This window comes from Rhinolophus sinicus, chromosome 16 (assembly GCF_057876585.1).
Source record: "Rhinolophus sinicus isolate RSI-liver-muscle chromosome 16, RSI-T2T, whole genome shotgun sequence".
Taxonomy (NCBI): domain Eukaryota; kingdom Metazoa; phylum Chordata; class Mammalia; order Chiroptera; family Rhinolophidae; genus Rhinolophus; species Rhinolophus sinicus.
The window spans coordinates 89,649,541-89,671,043 of record NC_142516.1 but is presented as its reverse complement, the minus strand read 5'-3'; the positions used below and the strand labels follow the sequence as shown (position 1 = coordinate 89,671,043).

General features: G+C 57.8%; 2 protein-coding genes across 2 annotated transcripts in view; both read left to right on the top strand.

Annotated features, from left to right (window-relative positions):
- The first annotated feature begins 1,316 nt into the window (after positions 1-1,316).
- Positions 1,317-14,805, top strand: LOC148755069 (uncharacterized). Its single transcript, XM_088793429.1, has 14 exons — positions 1,317-1,862; positions 2,068-2,892; positions 3,514-3,634; positions 4,047-4,246; positions 5,172-5,396; positions 6,277-6,426; positions 6,955-7,062; positions 8,236-8,443; positions 9,132-9,352; positions 10,199-10,345; positions 10,879-11,043; positions 11,411-11,562; positions 11,823-11,991; positions 14,575-14,805. The coding sequence occupies exons 2-14, from the start codon at positions 2,655-2,657 to the stop codon at positions 14,799-14,801; spliced, it is 2,331 nt and encodes a 776-aa protein (XP_088649555.1). The 5' UTR covers positions 1,317-1,862; positions 2,068-2,654; the 3' UTR covers positions 14,802-14,805.
- Positions 14,806-15,879: 1,074 nt separating this feature from the next.
- LOC109457001 (uncharacterized) overlaps positions 15,880-21,503 on the top strand; it is a 32,802-nt gene continuing 27,178 nt past the window's right edge. Inside the window, exons 1-7 of the mRNA XM_019749580.3 lie at positions 15,880-16,207; positions 16,528-16,653; positions 16,763-16,933; positions 17,023-17,247; positions 17,438-17,564; positions 18,347-18,546; positions 18,980-19,192. Coding sequence (XP_019605139.3) covers positions 15,880-16,207; positions 16,528-16,653; positions 16,763-16,933; positions 17,023-17,247; positions 17,438-17,564; positions 18,347-18,546; positions 18,980-19,192 — 1,390 coding nt within the window. The remainder of the gene's footprint in view (positions 16,208-16,527; positions 16,654-16,762; positions 16,934-17,022; positions 17,248-17,437; positions 17,565-18,346; positions 18,547-18,979; positions 19,193-21,503) is intronic.

Here is a 21,503-nt window from a genome sequence, read left to right as displayed (position 1 = left end):
CGCATGTCACAGCCTGACACACTGCTTTCCTTCTTGGCCTTATATTCTGTCTTCCCCACTAACAGAGAAAGCTGGGGAGTTTGTCTTTCTGCTCCTGGCACGTAGCAAGGTTCCCAGTACACGTTTGTCGGACGCATGCATGACTAGTACAAGCTGATTTTGGAAACTTGGAGGGAGCAGAAACCCCCCTTGCAGAGGGTGCCCATTGGGGGTTTTGGGGAGGGGGGTGCAGAGAATGAGCTGGGTGAGGGTGGGGCAGAGGGAGCCAGGAGCCCAGCTACGCAGCGCCTTGTGCCGCTGCCTGAGTGACGAGACGTTATAATATAATACATATTCATCTATAATTTATAAAGGGCCACCATAGGATGCAGAAAATCCTATGGAAATTGCCAGGTTCCAAAAGCAGCATCAGTGTCTGGTTGAGTTCACAAGCCCCTCCAGCGATGGCCTGCACTGCACCAACCAGAGGCTTGTCGAGGGCCCCAGGAAGCCCAGCCTCTGCACCCTTGCCTGGAAGGGGGTCAGGGGAACAGGCTTCCCCTGGTGGTAGCAGTCACACTGCAAGGGGAGATGGAAACAGAGAAAAAAGAAAGCAGCAGAACAGCAATGATGGAATGCTTGGAGGGTCAAATCCGGGCGACCCCCACCCTCTGGCTGTGCAGGGCACGGTGGTAGGGCATGTCCCTCCCTGGAGAAGGAGCAAGCAGGGGCAGCGAGGCCTGTCAGGGAGCTGTAGATGGAAGGAGGGGAGCTAGAATGAGACTCTCTCTGACCTGGGGCCCTTTCAGTCCATCTGATGTGGCCTCTGTGTCCCCACCCTGGTGGGAGGTGGGGGCTGGCACCTAAATGGGGATCTCCTGCAGGCTGACTGCTCCCTGTGTCCGCCCGGCCACTACTGCGGCTCCCCTGGCCTCACCAGCCCTTCTGGGCTCTGCAGCCCAGGCTTCTTCTGCCTCCGTGGGGCCCTCCTCCCCAATGGCTCACTGGGAGACCTGACTGGTGGCCCGTGCCCTGAAGGTACCCCGAGGGGCTGCCCTGAGCAGGGTTCCGGGGAGGTGGAAATGAGCAAGTTCTGAGGCTGCCACTGACCAGAGGCCTCCAGCGGTCCCCTGGGCCCTCCAGGGACTGAGTTTAGGTTGGGGCCCCTCAGGGTGCCAGGGAGTGGGGCGTGCTGTGGCTTTGACATAACTGGTCTGCTTCCCTTTCAGGGCACTTTTGCCCCGCAGGCACTGTTACACCCAGGCCCTGCCCAGCAGGCACCCACAACGGCCTGGCCGCCCAGGGCCACTGTGTGCCCTGTCCTGAGGGGTGAGTGCTGAGAGCATGCTGGGCCACGTCCTGCTGAGCACATGTTGCATTTCTGCCACAGCAGGTGGTACACCAGACTCTCAATAAGACCCCTTTCAACCCGAGTTTCCTGTGAGTTGGAGAAGACACAGGAGAACTCCCACAGCCCCCCAGCCTTCGTTCTTTGTGTCTCTCCATCTCTGTGTTGGGTGTCGCTGAGTCAGTCCCAATTTCAAACCTGGGTCTATTTTGCTGCAATTTAAGCCATTTAGCCTCTCCTCACAAAGCCCCACCCCACTAGTGCTCCAGCACAGCAGAGCTGTGTCCCCATCCTGGGGGTGACTGCTGAGTCCACAGATGGGGGGCTGAGTCCAGTGGCCACGTCCACCCCACCTGTCTTCCCTGCAGCTTCTTCTGCCTGGCAAACACCTCCTCTGTGGTGGGGAGCGAGTGTCCAGCCGGCCACTACTGCCCAGCCTCCACCTCCTTTGCTTCTCAATTCCCCTGCCCTAGGGGCACCTACAGACCACAGAGAGGGAGTGTCCAGCAGTCAGACTGCACCCCCTGTGAGCCAGGTAAGGAGGCAGGGACGCACCCTGCCCCACACACATTGGTCCGCATCTTCCCTGCTAGTGAGGGCAGGACTCAGGCCTGGCTTAGAACGGGGTGCGGGCCACAGCCCACAGTGCATATCACCCACGTTTGCTGGTTGGGGGGCTGTCCCGATTCGCTCCCTCCCCCCCAATTCCTGGGGACCCTGTCTTTCCCTCTTCCCTGCAGGCTCCTACTGTCTGCTGCCGGGGCTGGCGGCCGTGTCCGGGCCCTGCAGCGCAGGATTCCACTGCACTCGGGGAGCCTCTGTCCCCAATCCCACTGATGGGATCACAGGAGACCTGTGTCCTCCAGGCCACTTCTGTCCCCAGGGCAGCCCCAGGCCTACTCCATGCCCCCCAGGTGGGTCACCAATGGGGCAGCACCAGCAGTGTGGGTCTGCACTGGGCTCTGGGGAGGGGAGAGGAATGGAGGCCCGGCCTTGGGGAGCCTCCTAGGGAAGGACACAGAAGAAACCCCCAAATTGCACTTAAGGATCAGCGTCCGTCCTGTACACATGTAGCGTGGGGCTTGGGGGTGGAATGGCAAATGGGGTGACTTAGAGCTGGACCCAGCCTTCTGGGGGAGACTTGAACACAAGAGGCTGATGTCAGGAAGCACAGCAGGAAGTGAGTGATGCACGGCAGCCCCAGAGATGGGGAGTGAGATGCACCTCAGCTGTGTCAGCTGAGCCCAGGCTGCAGCACACCAGGTGACGAGGTGGCCTGGGAGCCTTGCAGTCACTAGTGTCTGAGGCTGAGCGGCAGAGCAGGATCATGGCTCTGCCGTCCGAGACGGGCCACCGCAGGTCCCCATCTGGGGCCCTCCTGGCGGTGGCCACAGTGTGTGGACCTGCAGGCTCTCTCCTGCCCATCCCTGGGGCCACATCACCAGATGACTGCCAGCCCTGCCCAGCTGGCTGGTTCTGTTCCCGCGCCGGCCTGAGCTCCCCGGAGGCTACGTGTGAAGGAGGCTGGTTCTGCCCCAGAGCCTCTGTCTCAGGACACAGTCCAGGTAAGGGCAGACCCTCTTCCCGCTCTGGTGCTGTGGGACCTCCAGTGGGCTGGCCGGGAAGGAGACATGCCCATGCTCCCCGCACTTCCACACTCAGGCTCCTGTCACCTCGCAGCAGTGAGATGGGTCCTTGTGACTGCACCATAGCCCCGTGCACGAGCGAGGCAGGCTGCCTGGGAGCACAGAGCTCAGAAAGGCAGATGGGGGAGGCTTGGGATGAGTGAGAGGGAGGGAAGGAACTAGAAGCATTTTAAAAATCAGTGAGAGATGGAGAATCCAGTACTTTGGAGGAGGGAATAAAGGTGCTCTCAGGCCACACGAGGGGGCAGGTGAGGGGGCAGGTCTTCACCCCTCATGTGAAGCCCAGGGCCCAGGGGAGAAGGGGCAGAGGGTCAGACCCCAAGGACAGGGGTGCATTCGAGCTCCCCTGAGCAGAGCTGGCACAGTTGTCCTCTGGGGCCTCTGTTCTCAGGCGTGCCACCCATCACAGGCACCTGAGTCACACACCCCACCCGCTCGGCCACCCCAGTGGAGGGAGTAGGAAGTGGAGGTCCTGGGCTCTGGTTGGGAGAAGATGGGGAGTGTCCCAAAGGAAATCATTGTGTCCCTTGGCTCTTCCAGGCCATCTCTGCCCCACTGGGCACTCCTGCCCCCCAGGGAGCCTGGAGCCACTTCTCTGCCCCCCGGGGCAGTATCAGGATGAACCTGGACAGACTCTGTGCAAGATGTGCCCAGCTGGAAAGTGAGCTATCGCTGGGGTGGGGTACCTCCTCTATCTCGGTTACATCCGACTTTTCCTGCCCCCCCCCCACCCCCTGAAGCCAGAGGGGCTCAGATAGGTTGCAGGGACCAGTGACCATGGGCACTGCAGACTCCAATTGCCCTGCAGAGCCCAGTGTAACAAACACAGTTATGCCAAGGTAGGGGCCTTGGGGAGGCTGCAGGTATCACACACAACTCTCCGTGTGACGGGGCTGCTGTCTGTCTTGACATCGCTTTCCTCTGATGTCAGATGGTCTTGTGAGGGATTTGCTTCCGCCCAAATCCTCCATGTCCTGAGCTTCCTTTCTGGTGGAGCCTCACTTCCTAGAAAGCCTGGGGATGTAGAAGGCGGTGACTCCTTCATACTTCACCACCCAGCACTGTGTCCACAGGTTCTGCCCTTTCGGGACACAGGGGACAGGAGCCCGGCCGATTTGGCCAGTGGACTGTCCTGCTGGCTACTACTGCCCTTTGGGTACCCAGACCGCCACCCAGCACCCGTGTCCCGGGGGCACCTTCCGAGAGAGGGCTGGCGCACGCAGCACTGAGGACTGCAGACCCTGTCCCGCAGGACAATTCTGCTCAGATTCAGGTAATAGGACCCCTCTGTCTGGGACTTTGCAGGGTCCTTAGCTGATTCATTTGTCCTGTGGGCAGACATCCAGGTCCACTCGCATCATGCATAACCTGCCCCATATAGGGGAAACTGCTTCAGGCCTGGGCGTGGGGATAGCACAGGGAGGCAAAGGTGACCTGGCCCAACAACTGCAAGTTCACGGTGGGAAAGGCAGTGGAAGGACAGACAGAACACGAATGCCCCAGCCAGGCAGAGAGGGGGCTCTGCTGGCTTAGGGCGGGGGTGCAGCTTCATGGAGTGTTTGCTACAGGGTGCCCCCTTTGTTCAGGAAGCAGGGGCTCCATCTAGAGTGGCAGAGCAGGACTGCGGGGAGACCCTACTGGGAAAGAGCCGAGGGATGAGAGGTGGACAAGGCAGTGACCCAGTGGAGGAGGAAGTGTGGCAGGCGTTTGCCAATTGTAGTTGTCTGGTCCATTTCTACAGAAATCACCCAGACCAAGATACAGCTGGGCGGGAAGTGGACGCATGTGTGATGCTGGGAAGCAGAGGGTGGTGTAATTCCCCCAAATGGTCCCCAGGATCCCAGGGACACCACAAGAGCACGATGTGTCACCAGAATCAGGCTGGGACGTGCGGCACTGGCCAGGGTGGCACAGCCCCACACACCTCAGCTCCCTCAGCACAGCCTGTCTTTCGGGGTTCCCCAGTCAGCACTGTCTTCACTTTGGCTCTGCATGTTCCCATGACATGTGACCAGACAGGCCTTTTTGAGTTCACAGAGGCTCCTGCACAGCTGCATAAGTTGTGAGCCATAGAGCCGGGAGGGGACGCAGAGTCTGGCTGTAGAGCCCAGCTTAGACACAGCACGAGGCGCATGTGTGTCCCCTTTCACCTGTCCTTCTCACCTGAAGCCAGGCCCACTGTCCACCCCTCTGCACAGGGGCCGGGAAGCGCTTCCCAGACGGGCTATGCTCAGCAGGTTACTACTGTCCCCCTGGCCAGACCTCAGCCACGCCCACATCTTTCCGGTGCCCCCAAGGCTTCTACTGTCCTGAGGGATCGCCCCAGCCAAGGGCCTGTGAGAACGGAACATTCCAGCCCCAGGAGGCCAAGGGGTCCTGTGAGCCCTGCCCCCCTGGATTCTACTGTGAAGCCTCAGGCACAGGTGGGCTCCCTGGGGCTGAGACAAGGTCCCCACGGGAGGCTGGACCCCAGGACCAGGTGCCAGGAGTGGGGCACCTAACTCTCCACGAGCCCCTGAAGAAGCAATACCTTCTTGTCAGAGGGGGGAGAGGGACCAACCCGAGGTGACACAGGGAGATGGCTCAGGATGACACGAGACCCCAGTGTACCCTGTACCCATCCATTTAGATTTGGTTTCAGAATGTGTCTCTGGAATTCTTATGTAAGAAGCCTGGTTGTCATTGTCAGTGCTGGGATCCACAGGCAACCCTTGACAACTGACAGCGGAGCAGAGGGAGGGGGCGCTGAGGGAGGGGCCAGCTACAAGGGAAAGGCATAGCAGGACATGGGGGGGGAGGGGGGGCCTGCAGGGCGACTCATCAGGATGCCAGTGCCCAGGACTGGGCAGGACAGGACAGGCTGAGATTGAGGGCCCTGGGACCTTGGCTGTGGCCCAAGTCAGTCTCCCCCAGGTACATGGTACATGCTACACACACGATGGCCTGAGCCATATCTGCTGGCCCAGCAGGGAGGCCTGAGCAGTGAGGTCTGCAGGCCACTGAGCAAACCCAGGGGCAATGGCATTTGTGTGACCAGCATGCACAAGACCCACGTCGTGGAGAAGTGAGCTTTATGCTCAATAACCTGGGCCCTCGAGGCTGGAGATCTCGGGCCCACAGAGGTTTCCTGAGCACACACCTTCCGTCATGTTGACAGATGGTCAAACATTGAGGGATCCCTCCTGGCCAACATGCCCAGAAATTAGAGTAAAGCACCTTGACCGATGGCTGACCCAGGACAGTTTCAGAGCCTGGATGTTCACTGCCACTGCCAGCTCAGCTGACCCTGCCATTGTCCCCTAGGCCCCACAGCTGGTGGCCCCAGCCTGTGCCTCCAGGGCTACTTCTGTCCCCCCGGCTCCCACTCAGCCACTGCCCACCCATGCCCTCGGGGGACCTTCGGGCCCCGGCCAGGGGCTGCTGCTGAGCTGGACTGTGAGCTGTGCCCGGCAGGTTTGTACACTCTGGGCTGTGAGACCTCGGGAAGCCTAAGCCAAAGGCTGAGGAGAGAATGAGGTCCATGAGGGAACGTGCTGCCTGTCACAGCAGCACCTCACGAGTGCAGCACCTCATGAGTGCAGCACCCGCTCAGGGAAAGGAATGTCAGGTCCAAACATGGCCCAGGCCCCCTCGACCTCCTGTCAGGCCCACAGACCCCAGCACCCTTGGGGTCCTCAGGGCCTCCTCATACCTGTGCCCAGCCCCCCCACATGCGCCTCTAGGGTCCAGGACAAGGCCAATCCCGTGTTCCCTTCAGGGACCAGGTGTTACTGGAGAGAGAACCCTGCCCTGGTCAAGACAGCCCCACATCTCTCTAGATCTTTCTCACTCCCCAAGTCTGCCATTACACCAGCACCCTGTGATAGTCTGAGAGCCAGGGAGGGGGCGGGGAACACCATCCAAGAGAGGCAGGCTGGTGCTACAGCAGGAGGGAGATGGAGTGGTCCCTCTGTCACCTGCCCCTTGAATCTGCCCATTTAGGGATGTTCTGTTCATCGGAAGGGCTGTCCCAGCCGTCAGGGCTCTGCCACTCCGCACACTACTGCACAGCGGGAGCGGTGTCCCCCACCCCCATCAAACACAAGGTAGGTGAGGCTGGGCACGGCACCCCAAATGGGTGTTTGAGCCCATCCTACAATATCCACGTGTGATGGGACCACCAATGTGGCTGGGGTCCTGCTGGGCTGGTGGGTTCTCCCAGCAGAGCTAAAGTACCCAAAGGGCAGGACATTCCCACCTCGGTGTCCCCAGGGCCTGGCACCTTGGCTGTGGCCCAAGTCAGTCTCCCCCAGGTACAAGGTACATGCTACACACACGATGGCCTGAGCCATATCTGCTGGCCCAGCAGGGAGGCCTGAGCAGTGAGGTCTGCAGGCCACTGAGCAAACCCAGGGGTAAACTAGGGGTAGGACCCAGTGGTAGCTAATTTTAGTGATTCTAGGATGCACACTTTTTCATATTTACCCTCTCTAAAATCAACAGCATCTTATAACCCATGGCATCTGGCAATCATAATGGCAGTGCTTTTTTTTTTTTCTCTGAAATCATTCACCTTTCAGTAGATGACATCTTGGGTTTGATGACATGTGGCAGTGACAGCAGGTAACACACACCCAAGAGCCTTTACTTGGACTGTGCTGTACACATGCTGACTCAGCACCTTCACAGAGGCCCCCCTGGGAGGCCCCCAGGTCCCCCCATTATAAACATGAAGACACTGAGGGGCACGTGGGCTAATGGACTTTCTCAAGGCCACGTGGTGAGAAAGTGACCTTGTTATACTGTAGAGCAGGGTGGTGGGGAGTCGGCTGCGTGGGTGGACACACGGACCAGTGCTGGACAGACATCGGGGCAGATGGGCCTTGCTGTGTTAGCTGACTGGCTCTGACTCATTTTCTTACTGAGTTGCTGTGTGACCTTGGACACATGCCCCTGGCCCCTCTGGTCCCCAGCTTCCCTTTTAGAACACAGACTGCCCCTTCTGGAAGTCACCAATTCCATATCCGCAGCACAGAGAAGAGCTTAGGCCAGTGGGGGTGTGGGGGGAGCCCTGCATCGGCGCCATTATTCAGGAAGAGATACCTCCCAGGCCTTAGCGGTGCAGTTAGAAGCACAGGCTCACAGGGTGATTTTGCCTGTGATGTTATTTGCAATGTCACCTCATTTACCTTGATGCAGTCCCTGTCTTCCTGTCAGGTGTCAGCCCTGAGGCCACAGCCCTGATTGGAGGCCCTTTCTTACTCTCTCTGGTTGCACAGGTAGAGGCCCCAGGACTTCCTGAGAATGACATCTGCCCTCCTGGCTTCTTCTGCCCCAGAGGAACGGGCATCCCAGTGCCATGCCGACCTGGGTTTTACTCCTCTGCCCCCGGCCTGGCCAGCGAGGACCAGTGCAAGCCATGCCCCCCGGGGCACTACTGTGACAGCCCCGGGCTGTCCCACGCCCTGGAGGCTGGGCTCTGCGATGCAGGGTGAGGGGCCCTGGGGTGGCCTGAGGAGGAAGGAGGGTCCCTAGCACAGGCCCACCCCAGCCCCTAAGTCACAGACTAGTCCTAAGACTAGTCTGTCAGCCCCTCAGAGGACCCCGGGCCAGAGTGACTGTCTCCCCCAGGTCTGGGGGCCCCCGATGTGCCATCCCTTCGATACACCCTCATGGACCCTCCCAGCACGGACCTTCCAGGTCCAAGGAGCTCTGGGTGTGCCGATCAGCCCATGGTCCCGCTCGGCCCCAGGGCAGCCTCCCAGTGAGGCTGTGTCCCAGCGGCCAACATCCTGCCAACAGGCACACAGACCCCTCCCAGGGGCATTTTCCCTTATTGTCCAGAGGGCTGGAGACGGGCCACAGCCACCAGTAAACTGTCCGGGTCCTGTGTGAAGGAAGACTTGCCCTGTGTGCTCAGGGGCCCTGCGGACAGAGATGTGGGAAAGTGCTCATTCTGGAAAATGCCGCCCCTTCCCTGACTGTCTTCTTGAGCCCCTACAGCTTGGTTCCTGTCGCAGGGGCCAGAAGCTTATTGAGAGTTGAGGGCCTTTCACTGTAGGGATGGCTGGTATCATCCCGATGACCCGGCTCCATGGCTACTGCATCTCTCACCTTTATCTGCATGGCCAGGACCGTGGGTCATGGAGAGGTTCAGCCACAGCCCTCCGTTTCCTCAGGTACATCTGCCTAGGAGGCAGCACTGTCCCCTCACCCTCCAATGGAATCCACGGATACAGGTGTTCCCCTGGCTTCCACTGTCCCCCAGGGGCCCACAGCGAGCTGCCCTGTGAGCCTGGCACCTTCAGCCCATTTTCTGGCGCTGACACCTGCCTGCCCTGCCCAGCAGGCACCTACTGCCCAAAGGCTGCCAGCGTGGAGCCCATCAGCTGCCCCAAAGGTAATGAATGCCCTCAGGCTGGCCTCTGCCCTGGCTTTCGGGGCACAGGGATGTTGAGTATGATCACAGTGGACGGTTCACATCAGGGCTCAGCTCCATCTGGAACTCCGTGCTCTCAACAAGGCTGATGACCCTCCTGTGAAATGGGCTGATCATGCCACAGAAGGAGTACACGGGGAAGGCTGCTGAGGGAGCCACCCCCCCGGGGACAGTGCCAGCACGCTCCTTCACATGATCTGTGACCGGCCATGGGTGTCCAGGAGCTGTGTCCAGGTGTTATGGAAGGGACACACAGGCCTGAGAAGCAGGAAACCCCCGTCAGTCCCTGCCCCGGTCCTAAGGCCACAGTCTGTCTGCAAAGTGAGGCCAGAGGATCTGTGAGAGCTCGATCCCAGGGGTGACTCCCTCTGGTATGAGCCAGGCTGCCTGTCGGGGTGCTCCTAGGGCAGCCATTTCTCCAGAGGAAATCTGGGGGCGCTGGGGTACACGTGACCCCACATTCTTCAGGACAAGAGATTCAGTTTCACAGACCCAGAGCACAGCTGTCACCTACCTCTCACTAAGTAATGACCCCACAGCCTCAGAACTCACACCCCTGTGTGCACACATGCACACACGTGCGTGCACTCACTTGTCCTGACAGACCTCCCCCAGAGCCCCGCTTCCCTGGCCTGGACCCTGAGCCCCCCCACTGCCTCCTCCCACCACCCCCTCCACACCCTCTGCCTCTGCCCTCTGCACCCCTCAAGGGCTGCCCTGAGCTGTGCCCTAAACGACCACACGTGTGGGGTGTAGGGAGCACCAGGCGCAGTGCTCAGCACTCACTCACTCTGGCGCCCCCTGCAGGTCACTACTGCCCAGTGAGGACAGCCTCTGCTCTTCCCTGCCCAGAGGGAACCCTGAACCCGCGGGAAGGCACACTCTCCCCCAGGGCCTGCCAGCCCTGCCCTGCAGGGAAGTACTGCCCTGGGGAGGGCAGTGGGCAGCCCGAGGGTAGGTACCAGCGCCCAGCAGGGCTGTGTCCTGTCTGGTGCATGGGCCCCCAGGGCTGTCCTCAGAGGCCACAGCACAGTCCCAGTCTGGCCAGCCCACCTTGGTATGGCCTCCTGCCACTCCTTCCCTGGAATCCAGCCCCTCCCCACGCAGCCAAGGGCAGGATTCTGTGTTCAGAGCAGGTGTGACCCGGACATGTCACTGGTCCCCTGGGGCTTCAGCCTCCCCCATAACAGGGGATGATAACAGTACCCATCCCCATAGTTGCTCTGGGGAGTGTTGTTCTCACAAATCCGGGGCTGAGAACAGCACTCAGTGCCCAGGAAGTGCCCCCAGCTGCTCTCTGGGTTTGGCTCTCGCCCCGCATTCCATGCTCAGGCCAAGGGTACCACGGATGCTCCAACGTTTCCTTCCTACTTTAATTTCCATGCCTCTAGGATTAGGGGCAGCAGGCAGGAAGCACAAGGGGGCGAGATAGGGGCTCCCACTGTGCAGGCAGCTGCCCTAAAATTCTACATCTTCCCACATCCAAGGACCCTGCTTGGCCGGTTACTACTGTGGAGGGGGTGCGGCCAGCGCCACTCCCTGGAGAAACTCTGCCTTCCCCCTCAACGGACCCTGCCCCCTTGGCCACTACTGCCCACAGGGGACTCTGCACCCTGTGCCCTGTCCCGCGGGGACGATGAGGAGCAGCCCAGGTGAGCATCTGCCCTGTGCCACCCCCACTCCCACCCAGCGGCCCCTCCTTTATCAAAATCTGACCCCAACCCCTGGAACAGACACAAACAGCACAGCAAGACCCTCTGTTAGTAGGCTCTCTAGGGCTCCCACTGGGGTGGACACAGTCTGGCTGCAGGCTGCCCAATGCGGGGCTCTGCCCAAAAATACCTGCCATGCTGCTGGCCACCCGAGGCACAGAGGCCTGAGGGAGGCCCTGGCCAGTGGCCAGGCTCCATTCTGGCACAGAGTATGGCAGTGAGCCAGAAGGTGCAAAGGTCCCCATCCTCGGGGCTGACAGTCCGGTGTGGGGATGCAGAGCCCATGTCCTTCTGCCTCCCTCTCCAGGTGGCATCTCCAAGGGGAGCTGTGAGCCCTGCCCAGCTGGCTCCTTCTGCCCTAGCCTGGGCCTCAGCTATCCCACTGGCTCCTGTGTGGCAGGGTCCGAATGCCCCTTGGACATTGTGGCCTCCAGCCCCATGGCTCTCCCCTGCCCTCAGGTACCTCCCCAGGAGCTGCGGGAGGGAGCCCAGTCCCCAAGCCCTCCAACTATGAGCCACATGCCCCTCAGGAGTGACCTCAGCGCCCCCAGCTCCAGGCCCCAATTCCTTCCCCACCTGCCCCACCGAGCCTCCCGGCGCCCTGCACTTGTCATCACCAGCACAAAGGAAGCACAATGCAGCACCCCTCCTGAGCCTCTGGGCATCCCAACCATGCTCAGCCTGGCTCTCAGAGGTGCCACTTTGTCTCTAATGCCCAGGGTCACTTCTGCCAGCCAGGAGCTGCTTGGCCTGCCGTATGCCACCGAGGGGGGTACCAGCCCTCACTGGGCTCAGACACCTGTCTCCGATGTCCACCTGGCTTTCACTGCCCGCATCCCGGCACCATAGTGCCCAGGCTCTGCCCACCACACACTTACTGCCCGGCGGGTATGTCCAGCAACCCTTGACTCCCCATGCCTCCGGGCCCTCTGCTTTCTCCCCAACACCCTGTCTTCCTTTCATTCAAACTCCATGGAGTGCCTACTGCACGTGGGCACGGTGCTTGTACTGGGAACACCAGCATCCAAGGGCACGCCCACAGCCTTCCTGCTCCCCTCGCCCCACACACCTGGTTCAGCCACCCCACCCTGTCACTTTTCTTCCCGTCGCCTTCTCTGGAACAAGCTCAGTACCCTGCTCTTCCCCACACTCATCCTGGGGGCCCAGGGTGAGCACCTGCACCAGAGGGGATGGCACACAGGTGTTGTCACCTGTGCCACTCTGGGTTGACTATTTGGGAGTGACTCCCTGAACACTGAATGGAGCAGGGCTCTGCAGTAGTGTCAGGTGCTGGTCTTGGAAGCTGGTGGTTTGTCACAGTGACACGAGTTTATTGTCCATGAGTTTGAGTCCAGACACTCTGAACACTCTGTGCATGAGGCCACACTCACACACGTACCCACACTCACACATGCACCCACACTCACACGTACCCACACACACACACCCCCACATTCACACACGTACCACACTCACACACGTACCCACACTCACACACGCACCCACACTCACACACGCACCCACACTCACACACATACCACACTCACACACACACCCACACTCACACACGTACCCACACTCGCACACGTACCCACTCTCACACCCACACCCACACTCACACACGTACCCACACTCACACACACACCCACACTCACACGTACCCACACTCACACGTACCCACACTCACACATGCACCCACACTCACACGCACCCACACTCACACGCACCCACACTCACACCCACACCCACACTCACACGTACCCACACTCACACATGTACCACACTCACACACGTACCCACACTCACACATTCACCCACACTCACACACGCACCCACACTCACACACATACCACACTCACACACATACCCACACTCACACACACACCCACACTCACACACGTACCCACACTCGCACACGTACCCACTCTCACACCCACACCCACACTCACACACGTACCCACACTCACACACACACCCACACTCACACGTACCCCCACTCACACATGCACCCACACTCACACGCACCCACACTCACACCCACACCCACACTCACACGTACCCACACTCACACACGTACCACACTCACACACGTACCCACACTCACATGCACCCACACTCACACATGTACCCACACTCACACATGTACCCACTCTCACACATGTACTCACACTCACATGCTCGCACTCATGTATTCACACACACATACCCACACTCACACACCTACCCACATTTGCACATGTACTCTCCTCACACATACTCATACACATGTATTTACACTCACACATACATTCACATACATATCCACATTCACACATGTACCGCATTCACACATATACTCACACTTACACACGTACCACACATGCACATACCTACAGATGCACAAACATGCACGCAGCATATACAGGAACACACAAACACACACACACAGAAATTACACACATGCACATATGCGGTCCCCAGGGCAGCCCAGCAGACAAAAAGGTGTCCACAAACGTTCATAATGTTTGTCACGTTTTAGGTAAATCTGGAGAAGATCTCCCTGATAAATTTAGTTGTGGGTACATTACCTTTGCAAGTGTTTGATTCACAGGCAACACACACATTTGTTCTTCCCGTGACTATGGTATGAAAGGTATATGTGTCCCTTTTAAATGAGTGCCCCTTACCCCACTATATTTGGGACATCACACGTTCAAAGAGCCTGGCCTGTTGCCCCGTGGTTACTTGTGCAGGTCACAGGGCCCTCTCTGGGGAGCGCTGCTCTCCGGGGTTCCCAGGCACCTCCTTGCTGAGGTGCTGACTCTCACTCTCAACCTCCCCTCACTAATGCTAATTTGCTGATTTGTACCTTTTAGCCCCTTACTCCTGGTCAGATTTTATTTTTTTCCCAGTAGCTCCAGCTACTCACTTTTAACCTTCTCTGTCAGGGAATTTCTTCCCTTATTTCCCATTCAGTGCGTGCACACTGGTACCTACCAGCATAGCCCACACGCACCAGCACACGTCCAGGCCCCAGGAGGTCGAGGACTGGGATGGGATGGGGTGGGAGTTGGGCTTGTTGGAGGAGAAGGAAACTGACACAGGTACATCCCACCCAACCAGGCGGAGCAGCAGGGCGGATTCCAAGTGAGATGTGCTCAGTGTTGACTCAACATGTCTCCATCTCAGCCCAAAGAGCCCTGTGGCCACACAAATGGCCCCTCTCCCCCAGACAGCTTTGCTGCTATCTGAACACCCTCCACTCAGGAGTTACTTTTTCATAAAAGAACAATAATCCTAAGGGGAGAGACTGAATTGCCACCTTTTCATCACTCCATCGGCCCTGGGAAAGCAGCACGAAAGTCTCACACCACGAGGGTGGGCGGCCCGGACTAGACTGTCCTTCGTGGATTAGTTTGTCCAGGCAGGTCCATGGGTACTGATGGGACCCCAGCCCTCGGCTGCCCATCTTCACCAGCTGCTCCTCTCTAGGCACGTGGTCCCCTCCACCATGCCCCCCAGGAACCTTTACACCCCAGGACACGGCAGGCCTCCGGGAACAGGGCGACTGCTCCGTCTGTCCCCCTGGTCACTACTGCAGGTCAGTAACAGCCCACTCTCCTCTGGCCGCTGCCGTCAGAGTGCACTCTCTCGGGGAAGAGGCCCAACAGCTGTGGCCTGTCCTGGGCCCTGCTCTGTGGGTGAGGGGCCGCCTGTAAGACCACAGCCCCATGGGCCACACAGGCCTGAACAGGGAGTGGGAGCCTAACAGTGAGGCAAAGAGCCAGGACAGTTAACGCAGGTATGGAATCTAAAGGTCTCTGCTCATCTCAGCCTAAAAACCTGGGAAGTTCCTTACAGGCAAAATTCTTTGTGCCTCTAGGTGATGCCAGTGTTTTGCACATACACTCAGGGGGAAAAGATGGACAATTCTTCCTTCCACCTCTATTTCTGGACGTTCTACAATATGAATACCTTTTGTCATCAGTTGGTCTGGAGAGACAGTGCATGGTACCTTTAAACAGTATGACCAGGAAGCCAGCCTTAGGGTAACCAGATTCCACCTGAGTGCCTGGTGGAATCAGGTGTGTGCTTCAGGAAACTTCTGTGCAGTGGGGACATTCTCGCTGAAGCAGAAGTCACTGGGAGAATGCTGTAGTTGGGAATCTGGGATTCACAGCCTGAAGGATGGGTGGGGGCTGCCCAGCCTCTGCCTTTCCCCAGAGCTTAAGGGCAGGCCCAGGGCCCAACTCCCCAGAGTCGCCAGACAAAAGGAAAGCATACTGGGGTCTCTGGTTCAGGGAAAGCTGCCAACGTGTGCTGAAGATACACCTGTAATTTCCGGAGACTGGGAATAGGCTCAGCAAGAGAAGAGTTGGTCCACATTTCCTGCAGAGGTGCACCTGCTTCAAAGCAGGTTTTTTTCTACTTAAAGGCGATAGCAGAGGGTCCCTCAGACTCTTCTGGAGGTTCGTATCCCTCTCTGAGGAAATTCGCTCTTAGGTCTAGCCTGCTTTCTCCTGCTGCAGAGCTGGAGGTCAGACTAGTGGCCCTCAGAGCCCAGGCTTTGCATGCTCCCGTGCAGGGGGCAGTGCAGGAAGCAGGGTGAAACCTGGTCCCCGCCCTCCTCATTCCCACAGTGAGGGCGGGGCCCAGGAGCTCCTCCCAGAGGGGCGTGTCCTACCATTGGCAGCCCTGCGTCCTGCTGTTTATCCACTGAGCTCCACAATCTCAGGACAAAGGTGTTCAGGAACCCACCTTTTCCTAAAGGGCACACAGGTGGGGGCTTTGGGCCTCATGTCCCATTTGTCCACTGGACGAACGGTCTCATCTTATTCTCTCGTGTACATGGGCATATTCCCACGTTCTCCTGGGTGTTCTACATTGTGGGTCACAGCAAGACTGTCTGAAACCAAGGCCTGCTTCCTGGTTCGGATCAGCCCTCCATACTGGCCTTCTCTCTTTTGTCCCCTGTCCCTGGCTGTTAGAGGCGGACAGGTGTGGGGAAAATGTCCTGCTGGTTATTTCTGCCCACCGGGGACCTCTGGACTGATGACACCAGGTCCCAGGGAGTCCCAGACACTGTGTCCCCAGGGACAGCTGTGCGCCAAGCCGTGCCCACCAGGTAACAGCCATTTCTTGACCTTGGGGTGTGAAAGAGACAAAGAGCAAGGCTGCCCAGCTGTCACCATAGGACCCATCCAGGCAAAACAGATTCTAAAAATAGTTGACCGCCAGTGCTTCCCATCTAATTTGCATATGCATGTGTATGTGGTTGCATATATCATACATACATAATATGCAGGGGATGTGCGCCTAGTGCAATTCAGAGGGTGACTGATTTGACAAATGCAAAAGCAGGTAGTGCCAGGACTGGTGTCCAGACACCCTGGACACGTGCCTCCCTGCCTTCCACAGGGTCCGATGTGACCCCATGTGTTTCAGGTTTTTACTGCCCAGAGGGCAGTGGACAGCCTACCCTGTGCCCACCGCACACCGTGGCAGCCACCCCCAGGGCCAAACAACAAGAAGACTGTGAGCCTTGCCCCCCTGGGCGCTGGTGCAAAGCTGGTGAGGCACCTGTACTGCAGCCTACAGTGCACTGGTCCTGAGAAGGACACAGGGAGGCCTTTTGGGAGGTGGGGCAGGATAGAAAAGGAGCACAGCCCTTGCTCTGCAGGGGACCCAGCCACCCGCCCCTGTCCTGCCGGGCATTACTGCCCTGGAGGGAGGGAGACCCACCCAGGAGGCCCCCAGGCCTGCCCGGAGCACACCTACCTGACAGCAGAAGGAGGCCAGAGACGAGCAGAGTGCCGCCCCTGCCCGGCCGGGTACCACTGCCCATCCCCAGGTGAGATGCTGTCTCCAGGCTGGAGGCTGAGGGCTTTGGGCAGGAGAGGCCGTGTGGCATCCCTTCTCTGCCTGCTGCTTTTGCCTCAGGTCTCTCTTCCTTCGAAGGCTACCTGTGTCCTCCAGGCCACTGGTGTCCAGAGGGTCAGGGTGCCTTTCTCTGCCCACCGGGCACCTTTCGGACAGAGCCAGGGGCAGCATCACAGGAAGACTGTGAGCTCTGTCCCCCTGGCTACTACTGCCCAGAGGCCGAGCTGAGGGGCCCTGAGAAGGTGTTTGCGATCCCCTGCAGAGCTGGCTCTGAGTGTCCTGCAGGTGAGCCTGCCAGCCCTGCCCCCTTCCCAGGCCCTGCCCCTGTCCTGTCCCCGTGCCCTCACCCCTGAGGCTTAGCCCAGAGCACTTCACACAGGCATGACCACCGCAAGCCCACCTAGTCTCTGGTGGCATCTGTGCCACCTGGATCTCCCCAAGGCCAAGGTGCCTTTCTCTGCCCCTTGTCCCCCAGGTGCTGTGGCTGAGATTGTATGCAGGGCTGGCTCCTACTGTGGGCCCCAGACTGGGGTCCCCCCACTCTGCCCTGGGGGCTATGCCTGTCCTGCTGGCTCCCCCACCTACACTGGCCCAGGGCAGCTGTGAGTACCCCCGTCTATGTGAGCACCCCCATATCTCAGCATCCCTACCTCCGGTCTCTCTAGACAGGAGCCAACCCCTTAGTGTCCCAAAGGATTCAGGGCCACAGACCAGCACTGGGTGACACTTTGAGCCTCTGTCCAGGGAAGGGGGGCGAGGATGCATGTAGCACTTACAGGTCCATCAGCAATCTGCAGGGCCATCCTGTGTGGGGCGGCCACACTCAGCACATAAAAAATACAGGAAGGCCAGTTAAGTGTGAATTTCAGGTAAACAACAAATACATTTTTACTATACACGCAGCCCTGAGCAATATTTGGGAGTTTATAGGCATTGTTTATTCTATGTTAATTCCTCTTGTTCATCTGCAACTCCACTATGACTGGGCGTCCTGGAGTCCATCTGGCGACCCCAAGCCTGTGTCCAGGACTCCTGACTGGGTCCCCCGCCCCCAGCCCCATCAGATCTGGTCCACACATCCCTTTGTCCAGGTGAGGTGTGCAGGGAGCACAGGCCTGGACACTGCTGGATGGCCTGGCCACCTGGGCATGGCTTGACATCCTCCAGGAAGGCATGCTGACCTACTTAGGGTGCAGGCAACTCCAGGGCCCCCGTCTGGGATAACTGGAGGTTCTCCTCACCCTCAACCCCACTGACAGCTTAAGGCCCAAGCCTAGGAATGTGGCGGGGTGGGGGTGGGCTCCTGCTCATGAGATGAGGGGCAAGGGCACACGCAGACCCCATCAGTGTGAAACTGGGACCTGGGGGTTGTGTGTCTGTGCAGCTGCGTGTTCCCCTACTACTGCCCCCCAGGCAGCACCCATCCACGTGCGTGCCCTGGGGGCTCCGAGGCCCTAAACAGGAGCGGACTCAGAGTCTTCCAGGACACCTGCTGCCGCCTCTGTGACGCGGGCACCTACCGCATCCCAGCCCCGGATGCCCTGTCCTGCCAGCCCTGCCCCCCTGGATTCAGCTGCCAGCCAGGTAGGTTTGGGGGCCCAGGCTTCGAGTCACGATAGTGGCCGGCGGGGAGGGACCCACTGCGGAGGGGCCTATCCGAGGAACGGGCCTGTGGTCTGGCAAGACCAGTCACCTGATAGAGAAAGACCGAAGAACACGGGGACTGCCCCATGGTCAGCAGTGGTGGCTACACTGCCCTGTGTCTGCTGAGATGGAAGCATGCTCTGAGGTGTCCGGGGGACCTAGGGGACAGGTGAAGGGGCGGGGTACATACAGTAGGGCACAGTGCGTCTGCTGTCCTCCCTATAATCTAGATTGCCCCCTGTAATTGCTTTTCTTCTCCCTTCCCATCCCCCGCCCCCACCCCAGCAAGCTCAGTCTTACCCTGGACTCTGCCATTTCTGTCCCCGCTTCCACCAGAGTCCCTGGCTCAGAATTCCCATCCGTTTCCCTGCAGGGACAGAGTGGTACCACAGCCAGCCCTGCCCCGTGGGGCACTACTGTCCTGCTGGGACCCACAGCCCCAGGCCCTGCCCCACTGGAACCTTCAGAAACAGCAGCCAGGCGGGGGCAGCCGGAGAGTGCCTGCCCTGCCCTGCCAATACCTTCAGTGCCAGGCCGGGCCAGACTGGCTGCCTCCCCTGTGGGAGCTCTGCTTTCTCTCCCCCCGGTGAGTCACCCATGTGCCTCCACCCACCTGCTCCCACCGGCCAACTGCCCTGGTCTCCAGATACAGGCCTAGCACCCGGTCTCCTGGGCCTGCAGCTTTGAGGGTCAGCAGTATAGACCTCATTGTTGCATGAAGCTATTTGCATGTGAGGGAATGGGTGTCTCCATGGCTCCACTGTCCCCTGGGGGTCAGGGGTGTACAAAATCGGAGTCTGCATGATGACTTCAACAAGCAAACGAGCGAGTGTGGGACACAACTCACAGAAGCTGAGCGATGTGCTGTAGAGGACGCTGCCAAGGGGCTGCTCTCAGACTGTCCGGAAGATGTTTGCTGTTACAGGCAGCAGCCACACCCCACCCCGGCCCGTCCCGGTCCTAGCACCAGGCAGTAGGATCCACCGCAAACCTGAAGCCAGTGGCTCCTAGCTGGCTTCCTCGCCTCATTTCAAAGAGGTGGTCTCACACGTTGTCACTGTGTGAGCATCTGCACGGGGCCCGCTGTGTGGGTGGGAGAGGCAGCCAGATACTTCCTCAGTCATCCGCATCACACACAGTCAGCCTCTGTGGGGCTCCCTCCAGCGCCTCCCCCAATGAGGGCTGACCCAGATCTCCACTGACAGAGCACTGACCATGTGCCATGTGCTGTTCTAAGTGCTGGCCAGACATCTACCCATGTGATCCCCATACCAACTCTGACATAGGCACAGCTGCTATCATCCCTTTTCACAGATACACACACTGACATGCAGAGAGTGTGAGAAACTTGCCCACGCCCAGACCGTTAGTGGCAGAACCAGGATTTGAACCCAGTGCAGCTGACTCTCAAATTCCTGCTCTTAACCATCATGCCATCTTCCTTGTTATGACATTAGACTGTCAGGGAGTCTACCATCATTTCTTGTCTTCTGGTTAAGGCATTCTGTCCCTGAGGTGGCCAACCCCTGAATCCTGCAACCCCATTACCTGGAGGTAAGGGACTGAGGGAAGCAGGCCCTGGGGGTTGTGGTCTAAATTATGTCCCACTGGCTAGTATGGAACAGCCTAGCACAGCCCATTGCTTTAGTCACTGAGGAGTACATTTTTAACTGGTTTCTCTTGAATGATCATCAGGGAATTACAGTTACACCTTCTATGGGCATGGAACTGTAATTTTTGTGGTGAGATGACCTTTAGGTGCCACTAATTAAGTTGTTTAGGCTAAAATTATTGCGGCCATTCTCTGTGACATAGAACCATAGTTGGCGTGGGCTGCCATAATAGAATAAATACCACAGACTGGGCAGCTTAAATAACAGAAATTTACTTTCTCACAGTTCTGGGGGCTGGAAGTCCAAAATTAAGGTGTTGGCAGGTTGGTTTCTCCTGAGGCCTCTCTCCTTGGCTTACAGCCTTCTCCCTGTGTCCTCACGTGGCCTTTCTATGTGCTCGCAGATATCTGGTGTCTGTGTGTCCAAATTTCCTCTTCTTGTAAGGACACCAGTCACCTTGGATCACGGCCCTCCAAAACGGCCTTACTTTAACTTAACCACCTCTGCAAAGGCCCTGTCTCCACAGACAGTCAGCCCATGGCAGGGGCTTTGACCATCTCCATGTTGAATATTAGAATAAGCCAATATCTCTTCTGGCTTGCGTTCTGATTAGGCTTCTCAACTTCTACAAGAAGAAGTCCCACTCCAGTTAATACATTCTCCCTTTTTATTACCTAAAAGTTTTTGTATAGGGTATCAGTTAAGGCTCACTAGATATCCAACTGGCCTGGCACCTTTATTGAAAGATCACTTGTGGTTGTCATTGATCGAGAATCCCATATACACGTGAGTCTGTTTGGGAATTTCTTCTGCTCCATGCGTGTTTTATTTTGTCACCCTGTCCTAATCACTGTAGCTTTATAATAAACCTTAATATAGTAGTCTATGTCTTCCAACTTTGTTCTTCTTTCAAGGATTGTCTTAGCTACTTGTGGCCCTGGAATTTCTGTATAATCGGATTATATCCACAAGGACATTTGCTGGGATTTCTATTGGATTGCATAGAAACAGATCCTTTGGGAGAGAAATTACATCTTTATCACATCAAGTCTTCTAATCCTTGAATATGGCTTAATTTTCCTCTTATTTAGGTCTTTATTTTTCTAAGTAATGATTTTTGTTTTATCATGTTTTTTGGGTAAAGCCCTTGTATATATCTCATTAGCTTTATTACTAGGTATTTGATATTATTGTAAAAGCTATGAGTTCATTTTCTAGTGTTTTGTTTGTCTAAAAATGCCTTTTCAGCTTTATTCTTGAAGTATATTTGGGCTAAGCAGGGGA